At 47.0% G+C, this 17,432-nt stretch overlaps 1 protein-coding gene across 4 annotated transcripts in view; it reads right to left on the reverse strand.

Moving 5' to 3' along the window:
• APLP2 (amyloid beta precursor like protein 2) overlaps nt 1-17,432 on the reverse strand; it is a 46,200-nt gene that overhangs the window by 2,649 nt on the left and 26,119 nt on the right. The window contains exons 4-16 of one of the 4 annotated variants that reach the window (XM_062014056.1): nt 17,049-17,161; nt 15,448-15,623; nt 14,123-14,343; nt 12,204-12,371; nt 10,079-10,194; nt 9,766-9,840; nt 8,367-8,525; nt 7,380-7,508; nt 5,160-5,259; nt 4,463-4,633; nt 3,866-3,901; nt 1,015-1,094; nt 165-239 (exon numbers count right to left, since the gene is read on the reverse strand). In XM_062014056.1, coding sequence (XP_061870040.1) covers nt 165-239; nt 1,015-1,094; nt 3,866-3,901; nt 4,463-4,633; nt 5,160-5,259; nt 7,380-7,508; nt 8,367-8,525; nt 9,766-9,840; nt 10,079-10,194; nt 12,204-12,371; nt 14,123-14,343; nt 15,448-15,623; nt 17,049-17,161 — 1,619 coding nt within the window. Of the gene's footprint in view, nt 1-164; nt 240-1,011; nt 1,095-3,865; nt 3,902-4,462; nt 4,634-5,159; nt 5,260-7,379; nt 7,509-8,366; nt 8,526-9,765; nt 9,841-10,078; nt 10,195-12,203; nt 12,372-14,122; nt 14,344-15,447; nt 15,624-17,048; nt 17,162-17,432 lie in introns of all 4 variants that reach the window. The other 3 variants (XM_062014054.1, XM_062014058.1, XM_062014057.1) reach the window with 3 other exon arrangements.

Here is a 17,432-nt window from a genome sequence, read left to right on the forward strand (position 1 = left end):
CCCTACTTTTGGCACTCTGGGCCCACAAAACAGAGTCAGGTGAGTATCTAACATGCCTTTAATGTTCACACCTAACCTGCATTACCCTCTGCATGACCAGTCTGAAACCTAAAGCCAGCTTTAGGTCATGTGATGACCACTGGACTCAGCAGCCACGTACGTACCGGCTCATCCACCAGCCCACCGACACGCTCTGCATTGAAAATCATCTCCTTCACGTCCAGGGTTTCATCAATGACCTGAAAACAGTCACAGAAGCATTTTATGAAAGGAGCCATATGAAACAAGAGGGAGGAAGGAATGTAAAGGCAGACAAGAGACCTTTAATGACCAGTAGCAAAAGGCACAGAGCCATGCTTGCCCTGCTCCCCAGGGTGTGCGATGGCTCTCCGTGTTTTACAGCTCCCAGAGTTGGCTGCAACCATTTGGACATTCAGAATAGCTCAAACTCAAGCCCCAAATGAAAAAACACAAAGTACTGCCCTAGGACACAGCATTTCTGTCATCCAAGATGTGACCTGTGGCTTTAAAACAATTCTGTGAGCAAACTCTCAGCAGCTGGCTTGGAGGGGTGGGGGTTCTAAACCCAAGGGACTGAGGCAAGGTGGCTGCTGCCAGAAGCAAGAGAACTCCTCACACTGTAGACAGGGCTAATGCCTGCTGGGTCACTCACCTTTTTGCCAGCCACCAGGGTATTTATTCAGCTAGAAGGCTACCCAGCTATGATAAAAGCAGCTCAAAGGGTCTCTGCTTGGGAAAGCTGTTTATTAAATCAGACAGTTCTCCAGCTCAGACTGCCAAAGATCTAGATCTCCCTCTCTCCTTCCCTCACCCTCCCACCCTTCTGATGCTAATCAGTATTAAGAGCCTACAACAGTCAGAAAACTGACTCCCCCACACCATCTGGGTAATGAATACAGTGACATTCTGTAAGCAGGAAGGAGACATGGAAATAAGCCACAGCTATTAATTAGCAGGCTCTGCTCTACAAAGTAAAGGTGGAGGGCTCACCACGTTTTCATCCACTTTGTTCTTGCTGTTAATCACTTTTTCTTCAGCACCAATCAGCCCATCCAGCTCAGTCATGCCAGAACCTGCACCAAAAGAGCAAGGCAGGGACAAGTCAGCCAGCCTCCAGTGACACTTGGGAAGGGTTGCCATGGCTAGTGAGTTTAACTGCATGGGCTGCTGCTTATTAATCTGTCTTCATGCTGTTGTGTGTCAGAAGGGGAGCTGAGTGATTGATTGGGGAGGGTGGGAGGTGTTCTGTTAATGAGGGGAAATGAGGTGGCAATGAGAGGAGCAGACAAGACTCACCAAAACCAGCCTGAGGTGTAAATCCAGAAACAAGATACTGGTTAAGTGCTGCTGTTAGAAAGGTCCAAGGCAACACATTGTAACACTAATTGTGAGCAGTGCAGGTGCCTTGTGGAAATGTCCACACCCTTCTCCCCATCCCCAGGGTCAGCAGCACCTCCCAGTGACCCCTGGGATGGAAGGAGACATCTCTCTACTGAGAATCATCATCAACCACGCAGGTCAGCATCATCTGCTTGCTTGAGAGCAGTGAGCATCTCAGGAAGAAGATTTCAAGGTCACCCAGCACAGCTCTGTAAGGAGCTGCTATCCCACAGCTGGCACAAGCCCAGAGCCAATAAATACCAGGGCAAGGGAGGAGCAAAGGACTACACTAGCCTTTGTACCAGAACATCACTCACCCACTTCTAGGCTGAAAGGAGCAGAAGCTCAAGAGAAGAATATCAATTAAGAGAAGGTGGTTGCTCTGCATAAACTGTTTTGATCTGAAGTGTCTATAAATAGATCAGATCAATAACAGCAGAGCCTGCTGCAAGACACCCACACCTAACATAACACAGCAAGTTCAGAGAACACCAGCTTTCCATTAGCACTAGGAACAACACAATGTCCTTCACAACACCTAAAAGCAAGAGGAGAGCAAAGCCTCAAACCTTCAGCAGGCTCTCTCTGATGAGGAGCAAGAGGAAGGGGAAACATTACACTACACACTATGCTGGTGACTGCACACATCCCTCCACAAGCTGCTGAGCTTGCAGGTTGCCTAAGACATGATGTCAACTTGCTGCTGAAATTGGCAGCCTGTTCTTTGATGAGATGCAAGGAAAAGCCTGTTGGCTCCAAGGCATGGGTTTGGTTGTTTTTTTTTTACAGTGAGAAGCTTTTTAGTGCCTGAAAATGCTGAGGGAAATGAACATCTCACTCCAGCTCCACCCAACAGAGAAGCAGCTCGAGGTTTCAGTGCAGTTTCAGTGCACCTCCTTTTCCTGTGCAGTCCCTTTGGAGACCATGATCAGGTTCCAAGCACGGACAAGATGTGTCAGTTTGACTTCTCAGGAAGCAGGTCACATTACTGTGAAAGCCAATGATTGGGGTTTTCTGGAGAGGCTAGCCACAAATAAGTATTTTGGAGAACTCCTGTGTCAGCTTTTAGCCTCTCATTGGCTTTATTCAGTTCTCAAGAGCCAAGGCAGCGTTGTCTCCAAGGCTGGGAGTTCAGCTGCTGCTGATATTGTCAGAGAGCACTGTAGCAAATAACAGACCCAGTTCTATGGAGCTCAAAGGCAGAGTTTAGATTATACACATCCCAGGGGGATGAAAACCACCTCTCCTACACTCCAAGAAAACTACAAGACTCAATCAGCCACCATGAAATGAAAAGGGAAGGGAGAGAAGGGGTAAGTCATCAGAAACTCTTCCATTTCCCCAACTGAGGAGAACCAGCCTGGATCTATTAAGTACACATCAGATATCCAAAAGAATGATGGTTTTCTAAAGAAATCCAAACTAAAAGGCTGTCCCAATTCTTTCCAGAGCAGTCAGCACACTGAACTAGCTCCACACTGTTCCACAAGAGGGATGAAGGTGACTTACACTTGTAGAGAAAGGCTGGTAATGAGAATCATTTCAAGCTATCTGGTTTCTACCAGACTATTTGTGTTCAGATGAAATGGTTGTTAGCAAAAATCCTTTGCTCTCCTCCTTTGGAGGTTCTGCACAATATAGCAGGAAGCAAAGGCAGATTAAAGTGCTGGGCTTGCTCCCCACACACAGCACGTGTCCCACTGCTCTCCAAAAACATTTCAAGAGAGCTTTCCATTTCTCCTGGGGGAATTAGATCCATGGTAGTAGATCAGCCAGGCCTGATCTTTACTTGAAACTGTCTTGCACAGGCAGTCCCAGTTCCTGCTGAGTTCATAATGAGCTAAAGGACAAATGGATAATCACACAGGACTTTGCTAGGAGGGAGAGATGCTACATGTGAAAAGGTGATGCCAAGGAGGCTACAAACACAGAGAAAGAACCTCCCAGTTTATCTGTTCACTGCACTCTGATATCTATGAGGACATTCAGCCAAGGAAACACAGCTTCTGCCTGCTGCAGCACTCTGATTTCTACTTCAAGTGCTGCTACTGGGCAGTAAGGACAGATTCCACAGCAGGCAGAAGAGCCTCTGGACTATTTACCATCAGCACTGCAAGGTTTACTTTGGGAAGTGTCAAACATCAGTACATATGGAGATAGAGAAAGTACCAACAGGGTTGCAGACAGACTGCTAGGTCCACATAGCTTGAGGGCAAAGAAGCTACTCTATGCACTCCCAGACACCTTGTGAGCCCATCAGGGAGGAATATCTACAACCAATTAGATGCTCACACAAGGTCATTGCTTTAACACTAGACCTAAACAGACAGAAACCAGAAGTTACTGATCTAATGAGAGCAGGGAAATGAAAAGAAAAGGTGAGTATGAAACTAAAATGAAGCTATCAGACACACTGAGGAGGAGAGTGATTGAAAGCACTGTGAGGGAGCAGCTTAGAACCAACCTTTTTTCATTGGGTGGTACAAATCCGGCTGAGGATCTAGCAGGAGGGGAAACAAAAACAAAAATAGCAGAGAAAGGAGATTAAGAGAGAAAGGAAAAAAGGCTTGTGCATGATTTCTGACTCAGACCCTGGGAAAAGCTTTTAGTCCACAGCTTGCTTTAAGCTCAGGACTCTGCTCAAGCATTTTTAAACACACACACACACACACCCCAGCTGTCAACACCCAGGGACACAAAAATAGATCTGTGTTTTTAACAAGGTAAAAAGAGAATTCCTGCAGCCCTTCAGCAGGTCACAGCACAGAAACTTAACACTACACAAGAGTGTTTTGGTTAAAAGACTGAAAATTAAATCCAGAGTCAAGCCACAGAGTAAAAAAAAATGGAAAGGGGTAAGATCACTTTGCAAAGAGAGGACTGGAAAGCCCAAGACAGCAGCTGAGTGCAAACTGTTCGTGGCACTGCCTCTTTCCAATGGACACAGCCTGGAGGGTACTTGCTAGGGTGACTGGTTTATTCTTCAAACCGCCCCAAAGGGATGGAGTTTTGTGCTCCATGGTTTGTGAAGCCAGTGAACCCCATTTTCAGTGCCACATACCTTCGGTTTCAGGCAAGGCCGGGAAGGTTTTCACCTGGAAGGGACGGAAAGGTTTGTGCTCCAGGGGAATTTCTTCACTCTCCTCAGAGCTCACTCTGACATCCACCTGGGATTCAGAAATGGAGGATGTGAACTGATCCATGTCTGCACGTTGCTCCTGAAGCAGCTCATCTGAAAGGAATAAAAAGGTAATGTTACACCAACTGCATGAAGCCTGGCAGGAACAGAAAGGGGCAGATGGTTTGAACCTAGCCAAGGCAGGGCTGCAGGGGAACACTGAGCAAGGGCTGCCAGGTTATTTTTCATGCTCTGAAGTCTCATCTGGAATTCTCACTAAAGGTGTTGTCTGTAAACACACACAGCACAAAGAAGAGCCAAAAGGTTTGATGTGGCAAGGGGTCTTGGAAATAAATGGTATTAAAACTGTAAAGCATGAAAGCATCTGCTCATTTTTATGGTTCTTTTTCATGTCTCTTTGAGAGACAGCTTTGCTATCCTCACTTTTCTTATATGGACAGTGAAAATTCTTAGGAACAAGCTATTCTGACTGGCTGTGGTGCAAAACCTAAAGGAACCTGCCCCGTGGTGCTCAAGTCCTTGTTGTTGAGGGCATCCCCCTCCAAGGAGCTAGCAATGAGCCTCCTTCCCTTGCTATGAAAGCTTGCAGTCTTAACACAGTGGCACAGGGAGAGCTCACCAATCTCATCCTGGATTTCTTCAGCCACATATGGCACCTTGTAGAGCAGAGACAAGCTTTGATTCATCCGCTCCTCAATCACATGGAGATGTGTCATCACCTGCAAATGCACAACAGCGCGTTGGAGTAGGCAAAGAGAGTCAGTCACTTGATCAGAACTGACACACCACTCAATTCAATACCTACAACTGATGGATCTGCCAGGACAGACAATGGAATGGGACAGAGGCCCATCTAGACTGGGTCTCTAACACTTCATGCTTCGCTGGAGCTGGCCATTTGTACACGGTGCTCTCAGTGCTTTGGGAAAGGCTGGGGGTGAGAGGATCCAGCTGACTCTCGCTGCAACCAGCTCTCCACTGGAAACACTGAAGCTGGTATTTCCCATATGCCAGATATGGTCATAATTCATTGCCTGCAGCAGCTACAAGCAAGTGCTTTATTAAATGGATTATCATTCCTGACTACCAGAAAAGATAGGAGCAATGGGAGCAGACAACGTTATTCATCAGCTCTGGTTTCAGAACAAAGGTGCCTTTCAGAACAACAGTGGCATTACATTAGTCTTACACCCACTACACCCACCCACTGGCAACAGCTTTCTCCCTTCATTGGAGAAATAAATTCAGACTCTATACAAGCTCACATCCCTCTTCCCTGGCACATTAAATCCACAGGTGAAGTGAAGCCTGACCTGAAGAGGGTGCTGCGTAACCAAGACAAGACACTTATCCGGCCAGCAAAAGGCTGGGGAAAAGAGCTAAGGAGCTGAATGGACCTGTTTTACAGTGTGTCTTGTACCTGACCTTTCAGAGCAAGGATGAAAGCAATTTGATTTCACATGTGGCAGCTTGTCAATCAAGGGAATCGATTGGGGCACCTAAAGTGCATCTGGAAAGTAAAGCAAATGGAAATGGAACCGTAGCACCCGCATCCCTCCCGTGTCCATTTCTTGACACTGCTGCCTTCAGAAGGAATCAAGGACTGTTAAGGTTTTAGCTTAAGAACACAGTTCACACAGTTCCCTTTGGGCTTTGGCAGCATCAAAAGAAAGGGAAAATGCCATCACATCTTCCCCATCCCAAGCCCAGCATGAGCTTCTAACACCACACTTGCTACGCCGTGCTGAGGATGTGCAGCTTAACAACAACCACAGCAGCAGTGGTAGGCAACCACAGCTGAAAGTACAGCACAAGCACAAAACCCAGGAGACCAGGCACCTCCAGTGAGGCTTGCTTCTAGAAAAATCACTGCAATGCTACTCTACACCTCACCAGAGGTGACAGTAACTGACTCCAGTCCCTGTCTTACATCACAGTGTTTCCATCTCCTGCTTATACAGCCAAGTAACAAAGCAGGTTCTCTTCCCAGTAGACTGGGATTGGTAAATTACACTCCTACAGCTGTGACTGGACAGTCAAGTTCTCTCTGCTTTGCTCTGAACTTGTGAGAGGACGCATCCTTATGAACAGACCTTACAGTGTTAACAGGCCACTCGTCATTTGAGCCTGAGGCCTTTCAGTACATCTCCCAGCACTTTAAAAGCAGGTTATCAGGACATCATCCAAAAGATTTCTGTAACACCTGCAGCTAGAAGAACAATGGCCAGGTTTGTCATCCATGAAGGACCATGTTCACATACACTATCCAGAAGGAAAATGGCTTTCTGACTCTTCAGGGGTAAAATATATTGCAAGAGCAGAAAAAGAGCTCCTCAAAACAGACTGTTTAATTAAGTTAACAATGATGGTCAAGTGCTGGGCAAGCTTTATGTATTACTTTTTGGAAACAAGGCAATAATTCTGCAGAGGAACAAGAGAATTCCCACAGTCTCAAAACACAGGCACAGTGAAGAACAAGCCAAAGGAAAGGAACACACAGACACAAGGTCTCGAAAGAAGTGAGGAAGTCAAGGATGGCCAAGTGCCCAGCAAATCATTTCATGGGTGTTTGATGAAAGGAAACAACAAAAATGATCTTGAACTAGTCCTGAATTCTTAAAGACTGTTCACTGTGACCGAAAATAGTTCATGTATAAGCCAAGGAAAATCATCCAGACAGCACACGTGCTCACAGGCAAGACGCAGACACAACACGAGATCTCTGCACAGAACGAGAAGTCGCTACAGACCCAGCACATCAAGCGTGAGGATTCAACACAAGGCTCCAACAGCCAGGCTTGGGTAACAATGCCTCCCTTGATGGAAAACATTCTTATACCTGAGATTTCATCTGTGCAGCCTTTTCTGGGTCAACTGCCAGGACGTGCTGGTAGTGGCGGATGGTGTGCAGACGGTCCTTGTTCTCAGCGCGGACGTAGCGCTTCAGAGCCTGCAGGATGCGGTGGGGCTGTGGGGTTTGAGGGGGGGGAAAGAGTTCAAATCCACTGGAGTCAAATGAAATTCACAGCTGAAATTCACAGTGTTTCAGATGTGAGCCTGGAAAAGAGCTTGAAGCTGCTGAGTCCAAGCTATCCCCTCACCCTGCCCAGCCCAGCACTACCCCATGGCCCTCAGCACCTCAGCACCACGGCTTTGGGATCCCTCCAGGGCTGGGCACTGCCCCAGCTCCCTGGGCAGCCTGGCACAGGGCTGACACCCCTCTCAGGGAAACAGTTCTGCCTCAGCTCCAGCCTCAACCTCCCCTGGGGCAACTTGAGGCCTTTTTCTCTCGCCCTGTGGCTTGTGACATGGGAGCAAAGATGGCTGCCCCTCCTCCCCTCAGCCTCCTGTCAGGGAGCTGCAGAGAGTGCTGCTGGCTGCCCTCAGCCTCCTCTTCTCCAGGCTCAACACCCCCATTCCCTCAGCCCCTCCCCAGCCCCCTTGTGCTCCAGCCCCTTCCCCAGCCCCTCAGTGTCCCTGTGGCAGTGAGTGAGGGGCCCAACACTGAACACAACACATTGAGTGTGGCCTCACCAGTGCTATCCATTATTTGGGAGCAGAGAACGACCCCCATCTCACTACAACTCCCTGTCAGTGCTCATATCTCAGCCTCTTCTTCTCCAGTCTAAACAAGCCCAGCTCCATCAGCCACTCCTCATAAGGCTTGTCTTATAGATTCTTTCCCCTGCTTTGCTGCCTGTCTCTGGATACGGGCTTCCCAGCTTCTGCCTCAGCAAGTGCCAGGTACTCTTCTCAGCAAGCCAATCATCTCTTCCACCCTGCCCAGCACTACCCTCATGTCAAAATGTGTTGCAAGGGAACTGACCCGTGGTGGGACAGCCTGCAGGGCAGCCAGGTAGTTCTCCAGAGCAATCCGACGGCGATCGTTCAACATGGCTTCCACACGAGCCAGGTGAGTTTCCACCAGCTGCTGCTTCTCACTTGCTGCCTCTTTCTCCAGAGATTTCACCATTGCCTGGAAATGCTGGAAACAAAGAAAAGAGCCTGCATGAAATGTGCTGTATTGCAGCAGGGTCACCCATTCTCACTCCTTCAAACAAAGGGAGCCTGTCACACTGCACAGCCCAGGCACTGACAGCACATTTACAGCAGGAGACAAGGGCACTGACACGTTGATGGAGATTTCATCTTTGCTAATCTAACAGTGACAATTTGCCTTCTCAGCCTCTCTCACAAGCCATTTCAAAGGTCTAAAGAAGACTGCTGCATATGGCCTTGCAGCTAAAGATCACATTGGGGTTGGGAGATTCAGACAGCACTGAAAGAATGACACAGTAACACCACAGTAACATGGAAGCAGGGGAGAGGCTTTGAGCCTACAGCCATCCATCTGAATGTGCTAAGTGTACAAAGGCATTGGCATGGGGATTGTCCTGGTTCCATAAAACCACACTGTATTGCACCACATGGTGCTCACTTGGGGTTACATCACAACAGGGGTTTTTTATCAGCATGCCTTCAGATCCAATTGCTAGATGTTCTGTTAGAAAGGCCATAACCCACGTCTCCAAACGAGCCAGAAATGCCTATGAAGTGTTGGTGTGTTTCAACAGAGATGAGGGAAAACTCCTTTGGAGTTAACATTGGCTTATGTTAAAAATGATGGAGAGAAAACTGTGTTCCAGGATAAAATCCAAAGTGGGCTTCAAAGCTGCAGTCAGTTGTATGTTGTTTTGAGGGGACTTGCCAGGAGAGCCTACCCCTAACAATCCCATCCTAAGAACATCCCTGATTAACTTTGCAGTCTGAGCCCTCCTCAGAAGGCAGAAGACTGGCATTTTGGCAGCAAACCAGCTTCATCTGCTGTCTAAGTGGTTTTCACTAAGTCTGCCTGAACAGGAAATGTGTGTCCAGGGAGTCAGGGCAAACCTGAACTGGGTTCTGAGGCCACTGCCTAGTGCAAAACAGGCCAGAGGTCTGAGGTTACAACTTGGCTCTGCTGTCGCTACGCTTGAGGGGTGAGAGCTTCCTACTCTTGGGTTTAGGAAAGGACCTGACACAATATGGGACCATCTCCAGCTTTAAGAACAAAGCACACAATTGAATCAAGCCTCCTCTAAAAGGCAGCTGTTGACAGAACAGGAAAGCTCTCCTTCCATCTCAGTCAGCTTTTGGCTTTGAATGCTACAATCTCTCATTCAGCTTATTGAGAAGACAAAGGCCAAGCACCAGGAACTTTTCTTTTTAGGCCCTTCAGCTCTTACCTGAATGAGAGTCTGCCTTTCTGCCTTGGGAAGATTTACAGCCTGATGTTCTGCTTCCTCCCATTCCTTTTTCACCTGGACAACAAGAGGACAGAACACATCAACAAGACATAAAGCCTGATCTTTGTGAGCTGATTTGCCTTCACAGGCAGCTCCTCACACAGCCTGGCTGGCTTTTGATGGCTGTGGGGTTTAAATCTAGCACTTCAAGCCCTCTGAGCAGCAAGCCAAGTGTCCCCAAGTGATTCCTCTCTCTCAGCACTCTAAAGAAACGAATCTACCTGCCACAGTGTGATCACACTGACGGACTCACCCGGTCCATGCGGTTGTGGTGTCTGACCTCCAGCTGCTCCTTCGCCTTCTGGAAGCGGGCGTGCTCATTGTCATCAGCAGGGGTTTCAAAGTAGACATCCACATCATCAGTTGGCACTGCAAGGAGAGTGAGAGAGTTAAGGATAAGCTGAGGTTTGGAAACCTGTAGTTGCAAAAGAGGAGGAATAACCCCCAAGGGAGAGGAATCTCCCCCAGGGCTGCACAACTAAGTCTGGCAGGCTGAGTTTAATGCCCCTGCCACCTGTCAGGAATCCGTTTTGGTATCTTTAAGCTGCCAATTTACTGCTCAACATCAGTTAGTGACATCATCCCAAAAACATGGTAATGCACCACAGCAACCAGCACCTGTTGGGTCTTCTCATGAGCTCTGAGATGAGTGTTACTCAGCTCCAGCAACAGAGTGACTCGGATAGCAGGATAAAGGACTTGTTTTCTCTTCCCTTTCACGTTGGCTTTGGATGGTTCAAATGACATTTTGTGCATTAGCTGTTCACTGACAAGCTGGCTCCAGACATCATTAATATGATTAGGGAGCTTGACAATAAATCTGCACAATGCACTACCCAGTATTTTACACTCCAGACCTACCTTTCTCTACCAGATGCACCACGCAGGACTAACAGGCAGTGATATTAGACAAGACAGCAACAGAAGGAGGCTCAGTGTGACAAATTGACACGTCCAATGAACTGGACAGTTTGGATCTTTTAAAGACATTCAAGTCTGACAAGGGGAGAAGGAAAAACTTCAGAACTGACAATTTCAAGCAGCTGCAGAATCCACAGCAGGGGCTCTGTAACCCTGAACACTTCAGGAGCTCCAGCCTCAGAAACTACACATCCCAGAGGCCTTTTGGAAAGGACCTACAGCGAACACGGTGCCACTCTAGTGCTTCCCTTCAGCAGAGAGGGAAGGTTAAAGCAACCTTTCAACCACTTTAGCAATCTGGGTGGGGGGAAAAAACACCCTCCAATGTATTACGAATTTCCTCTTGGCATGCACCTGAATCCTTTAAGCCTTTAACTAGGGAAGGAGGAGCAGAGGAAGGGAGAGAATTGTTACGTGCAATGGATGATGTCACATCAGTTCTGTGTTCTGGGCATGCCCATGGCATTTCTGAACCAAGCTTGGCCACAGAGAACTCTCTCTTTTTTCCCCCCTCACCCCTTCAGCCCCAAATCCCTCTGTAACAGGACAAACTTTTGTACAAAGAGCTCCTGACATCCACGTCTTTTATTTCACCACTTCACTTAGATCAGCCCAATCTAAAGCACTTGCATGAAGCCCATTTTGTAAATAGGATTATGGCTGTATAGTCAGACTGCCAAGCCCCAGATAACACACAAAAAGCCTTTCAAAAGGCTTTAATGGTAGCTGAAGTGGAAGTGCTGGGAGTTCAACAATAAGATTAATAAGGAGGTTAAAATGTTTTTGGTAGTTTTATCATCTGATATAAAAGCCAGTTGAAATTGGTGCCAAAAACCTCAAGCTCTTAAAAAGAAACACACACATTGAGGGATTGAGTCATGTTTCATATTTCAAACCAAGCTGAAAGAGGGAATCTGAATTCTGTGCCACTTCTCTGGTATTTTCCAACAACAAAACAGCAAGAGAATGCCTGCTACCAGGAGAATGGTGAGGAGCTGCCTCCTTCTCAGAAGCAATGGGTCAAACATATGCATGGGAACGTGGTTGGAAAGTGAGGGCTTCCTGCTATGTATTTTGGGGGAAGAAAACCCCCAGAGTTACACAAAAACACCAAGCTATTTGCTTTCACAAGAGATTAGAGACAGCCCCTGGTCCCTGCTATAGATTTAGAAGACCACTGAGCCCTTTGCAAGAGCTGCAAGCCAACGGTGAGCACAGACAGCAAACTTGCAGAGTCACTTTCCCCTAGGAAAGTTCACCCTAGAAGACCCCAGAGAAGCAGAGACAAGAGGAGACTGCTGCAAAAGGGACAGACAGAACTGCTGCAGACACCAGAACCAACAGGATGAGCTACAGACGGATCCTCTCTTGACCTAAGCAAGGAGGAGGGGCAACACCAAACGCCACACAGACAAGAGGCTAGCTGCAAAAAAAGGCCAGTGGGAGGCAGGACTTACTCATCTTTTTACACACAGCCATACAATACTCCTCTGACTCAAAATTGTTCCTGTTGCCTCCGCAGCCTCCATATATAAAGCGAACGCATTTTCTCTTGTTAGGGTCGAAGTACCAACGAGGCATCACAGCCCGGCAGGGCCCTGTCATGGCCTCCTGGGAGCAGACAGCTGTGTGGAGATGGGTTAGAACATAGAATCATAGAATGGTAGGGTTGGGAGGGACCACAGGCCTCATCCCCAAGAGACTCACACAATGCAATGGTGCCTCTAGTTCACGTCTTCTCCTGCAGCACCAGCCTCAGCGTTTGTGTTGTTTCACTCACCTATTTCACTCAGCTTTGGGCAGTTTGGGGTGGGGGTGAGAGGATTTTTAAGCATGCAAAAGCATCCTTCAGGAGGTCTGTCAGCACTCCTGAGTGCCTGAGCTGGGGTGCTTTGGAGCAAATGCTCAGTGGTGGGAGACCGGGGTGCTTTGGAGCAGTTGTCTCAAGCCAGCAGTTGTCTCAACAGGGAGCTCTCATCTACAAGTGATTTCCCCTTAGCTAGAGGCTGAAACAGCAAGGATTTCTTTTGCTGAGGCAACAGAGTTATGTGGGTGTCACAGTGGTAGAGCCTCCTCCACTGTACAAAACTGTGGAAAGAAAACCCATCAGGGCTTGTTTTAAAGCATTCAAAGATGTCCTGATGGCTGCACTCTGCCCAGACAGACACTGCACATCTTAAAGGTGAGCCAAGAGCAAGTGGGAAGGCAGGTTAAGCAAAAGAAAGATGATTACCATGGCAATCTCAGAAGCTAACTTAAGTTTTCAAACACCTACACATTAAGTATTGAACTCCAGGTAGCCACAGCATATGGACTGCTTCATACTAACTAGGTAATGTAAGTAGCTGGATTACTTTGATGCAAGAAAACAGTCTATGTGGTCTGGAAGTCAGCAGCCACTCACAATACTTTGGGGAAAACAAGGCTGTGGACCCCCCAAAACAGACACCCCAGTTGTATCCTTTCAGTTCTCTTGCAACACCTGCAGGTCTGTAACAGTCCTGTACATATATGAGCTAAGATTTGTTTCAGCAAGTAAAATTATCTGCAGCATGCTGGCATTTGACCAAAAAAGATGCAAGAACTGCTGGCAATGATTCAGTGATCTGTAGCTAATTGAATCTCACTCTCTCTCCCCCTCCTCCTTCCTCTGCAGACACTTCTCCACGTGAAGTACAGAGGCCTCGTTAAATGCTGAGGCACCACACAATCAGCAGATGCCCTCTGCAGTGGCACCAAGCACTTAACAAAAGCTACCACTAGTATATATTACTACTGCAGTAAGTATATATTACTGATACAATAAAACTGGGCCAACTGTGATGGCTTGACTGTCATGAAAGGGAAAGGTTTATTAAGGCAACACCAAGCATGTTGGTGCCATTAAGGCAACACCAAGCCTGTTCCTCAGCCACCAACGGCCAGATGGCACCTTTTTGCCACCTCTGCATCAACCCACCACTTTTAGCTTCCTTTTTGTCAGCTGGTATAAAAACACCATGTCAAAGATAGGGGTTTAAATTCATAGTGTACCCCAAATGCCTCTCTGTGATTTTTTTCCCCAGTTAGTCTAGGCAGATCTGGTTTTCTGCCTCAACACTGCACCTTCATGGAGGTGCTTGTGCCAAACACTGGGCTTTCTGCCAGCAGAGCTGCTGTTTATCTGCAAACATATGGCCCCATGTACTAGAGAGTTAATTTCAACACTTGAAACAGAAGCATCATCTGCATCCCTCTGTTTGCTAACTTCTCTGGCAAATGAAACTTCCAAGTGGCATTTACCGACTTGAGCAAAAACCCCATGGCCAGCTGACAGCCATCAAGGATATTCTTGAGGAGGAGAGGGGCCTGTAGGATAGAAAGGGCTCTGTCTTACATTTCATGTCACTGCTGACTTCTTTTTCAGCAGCAGCCTTGTCGTTGCTCGGCTCTGTGGGGGTCTCTTCGTTGTAATCATCAACCTTGTAGCTATCGTAATAGTAGTCGCGGTCTTCTACCACATCCTCCTCCTCCTCTTCCCCTTCATCATCTTCATCCTCATCTTCCTCCACTGCTGTTCCTGTGAATTCTTCGACACCTGCCTCTGTGGGGAACTCACTGAAGGGATACAGTTCAGTTAGGGGGGTAAAGGGAGGGCTAATCACTTCACAGCCAACCTTGGATGTATGAGAAACACGGTTCTCTTCATCTCTTCTACAAACAAGCCATGGGGAAAAGAAATGTATCAATGGGACTTTCCTCATTAGCCACACCTGCTACTGCAGGCAGAGTTTGTCCTGGTTTACAGGAGTTTCCATGCATGTTCTCATCAGCTTCTTTTCAGTAAGTGAAAGTCTATCATATCTGGGGGAAGTACCTACTGCAGCAGTCACAGACTTGTCCAGAATGGTGGGGGTTGGAAGGGCTCTGCAGAGCTCCTCCAGCCTAATCCCCTGCTACAGCAGGTTCCCCTGCCTCAGGGGGCACAAGAACGTGTCCAGGTGGGTTTGGAAACCTCCTGAGAAGGAGCCTCCACACCCTCCCTGGGCAGCCTGGGCCAGGGCTCCCTCACCTCAGCATCAAAGGACTTTCTCCTCATGTTTCAGTGGACCTTTCATTGTTCCAACTTGTGCCCATCACCCCTTGTCCTGTCACTGGCCACCACACAAAAAAGACTGGCCCCATCCTCTCCACACCAACCCTTTGGTATTTATCAACATTGATGAGGTCCCCCCTCAGCCTTCTCTTCTCCAGGCTGAACAGCCTCAGGTCCCACAGCCTTTCCTCCTCAGAGAGCTGCTCCAGTCCCCTCAGCATCTTGGTGGCCCTGTGCTGGCCTCTCTCCAGCAGCTCCCTGTCTCTCTTGAACTGGGGAGCTCCCCTCTGTCAAAAACACTCAAACAATCAGAGTGCAGAGGATGGACTTCATCCTGTAAAAATCACCTGCCTGACCATGGTGTCTCCTTTGCCAGGTTAAGTATCAGATTGGGTTTTCTGACAGTCTATGGAAGGGGGCTTTTAAACTCCTCCAATAACAGGAGCACTACAAAAACATTTGTCCTCCTGTAAGGGTTTTGCAGGGTGAGAAGAATGGTTTGGGAAATACAAAAGCACAGAGATTCTCCTCTCAATCCTCATCACGAGGGAGCTGCTGTGTGAAATACTCACATGCAGCAGCTTCACATACAGAGCTGTTCACATCTATGCCAGTAAGAACCCTACCTTTTATAAAGGTCATAGTCTTCATCCTCATCTTCATCCTCCTCCTCTTTGGACAGAGCCTTATCCACAACTTTTGTCTGAGGACAACACACATATTCTGTTCCATGGAACTTGTCTACTCCACAGGGCAGCAGCATGCCATAGCTGTGCAAGATCATTGCTTCTGTCAGGCAGGCCTGGAAGAGGAGCCCCTTTGTGTCAGTTTAACACCATGCTTTTGCTTTGGATAACAGCTAAAAGTTTGCCTAATCATAGACCTCCAAGAATGACATTGATGCTATAAATTTTACAGCAAAAAAGACATCAGTAACATATGACCTGAGTTAAAGGAAAATGGAACTGAAATGTTTAGGTAAAGCAAAACCCCCAGAAAAGTCCCTGATTCAGAGCAGATTTCTCAACCTGGCAAAGTTCAGGATTGAGTTTGTGCCAACTCAAGGGAGAAAGCACTTGAAAGAAGCAGAACTCATTTGCTCTTCTGAGCTGGCCATTTCATTAAACTTTATCTATTAAACTTTACATCGGAGGAAGTGAATAATCACTCAAATGGACTTTGTGTCAAGCTGATTTTAACATGCTGTAGATGAAAATCAATCAGATAATTCAAGCAAAAGCCAAATGCAAACTGTGATTAGACATTATGTCTATACACTTCTCTTAAGCTAAGGAAATACTTAGCTTTGTGGTGCCCTAGAAAAGAATGAAGTAAAAAAGGCTCTGTTATGTACATCAGAATCCTTTTGTGCTTTGCTGTGTTCCAATACAGATATAAAAAGAGCCAAATGCTTCTGGAAAAGTTCCCCAGCTATGTTGAAAGCAAGTGATTTTTAAATTTGCTGGATATTTACATGTTTATCCTCAGTTCAAAGGTGATTCTTTCAACACAGCTCAGTTTAAGCCAGGTTTTGGCTCTCAGGATTTGAGAGAGATAGGAAGTTTAACTGGTGCACCCTCATCTTTACTGGCACCATCACAACTAACCACCATGTTGTTGCTTCTAAAGCTGCTGTTCCTACAAAGTGGAAAAGGTGCATTTCATCAGGATCTTCTTTTTATCATCCCCCAGTTCCAAGGGTGAAGAGAACTCACAACATTTTTGCTAGTCAGATTAAAACAAACAGCATAAAAAAACACCCCCTCCCATGGCCTAGGGTTTATTCTGGGAAGATAATCCATCTCTTATGTAAAACCTTCACTAATCAGTCACAATGAAACTCAGATTTGGCCCTGAGCAAGCACTCCCAATCAAATCCCCAGCAGCAGCAGGTACATGAATGCAAAAGAGAAGTAAGAAACATCCAATGACCACTTCAGCTCTCTACCCAGGTAAGAAGGATGAGCTGTGAGTTGAAGTAATATCCTAGAGCAGTGATGCTAGAGTGTGGTCTTAGGATCTTAGGACAGCTTTTCATGAGGGAACAATAATTCAGCTAACTAAACAGGGGTATTTTAAGTCACTTGAGTATGTTTAAACTTCTTTCTCACTGTTTTCTGGCTCAGTCCATAGACTGCAATGTGGGAATAAATGCTGTTATGTTCCAATACAAGCACTCAAATGGACAGAGCCACAATAAATAGTCCTGCCCCAGCTGCTCCATTACCTCTTTTGCCACAGTGTGCCAGTGCTGATGGCTTTCACACACATCCATCCGTTCCTTGTGGAAGAACCTGCACTTCTCTGGAACCAGGAGAACGTCACTGACAAACTCACCCACTGGAAAACAAGAAACATCCACAGTTCACAAGTGGAAACAAAGGCAGGACCAGAACTCCACCAAGTGCTTTAAAGGGTTATGTTCTTAATGGGGATAGGTCATAGATGGCTCTCTCTCAGCTGACAGAAAAGCACAACCTCAGAGCTCTCAAGGTTAAAAGAGTAGGAGCTGAGGCTTGAAAAATGATGAAAACCCTGAGGCTGAGTTGGAGGCACAGCTTATGATGTGTACTAATACATGGAAAAGGCAGGATGGACTGAAGAGATTTCA

The sequence above is a fragment of the Colius striatus genome, chromosome 23 (assembly GCF_028858725.1).
Source record: "Colius striatus isolate bColStr4 chromosome 23, bColStr4.1.hap1, whole genome shotgun sequence".
Taxonomy (NCBI): domain Eukaryota; kingdom Metazoa; phylum Chordata; class Aves; order Coliiformes; family Coliidae; genus Colius; species Colius striatus.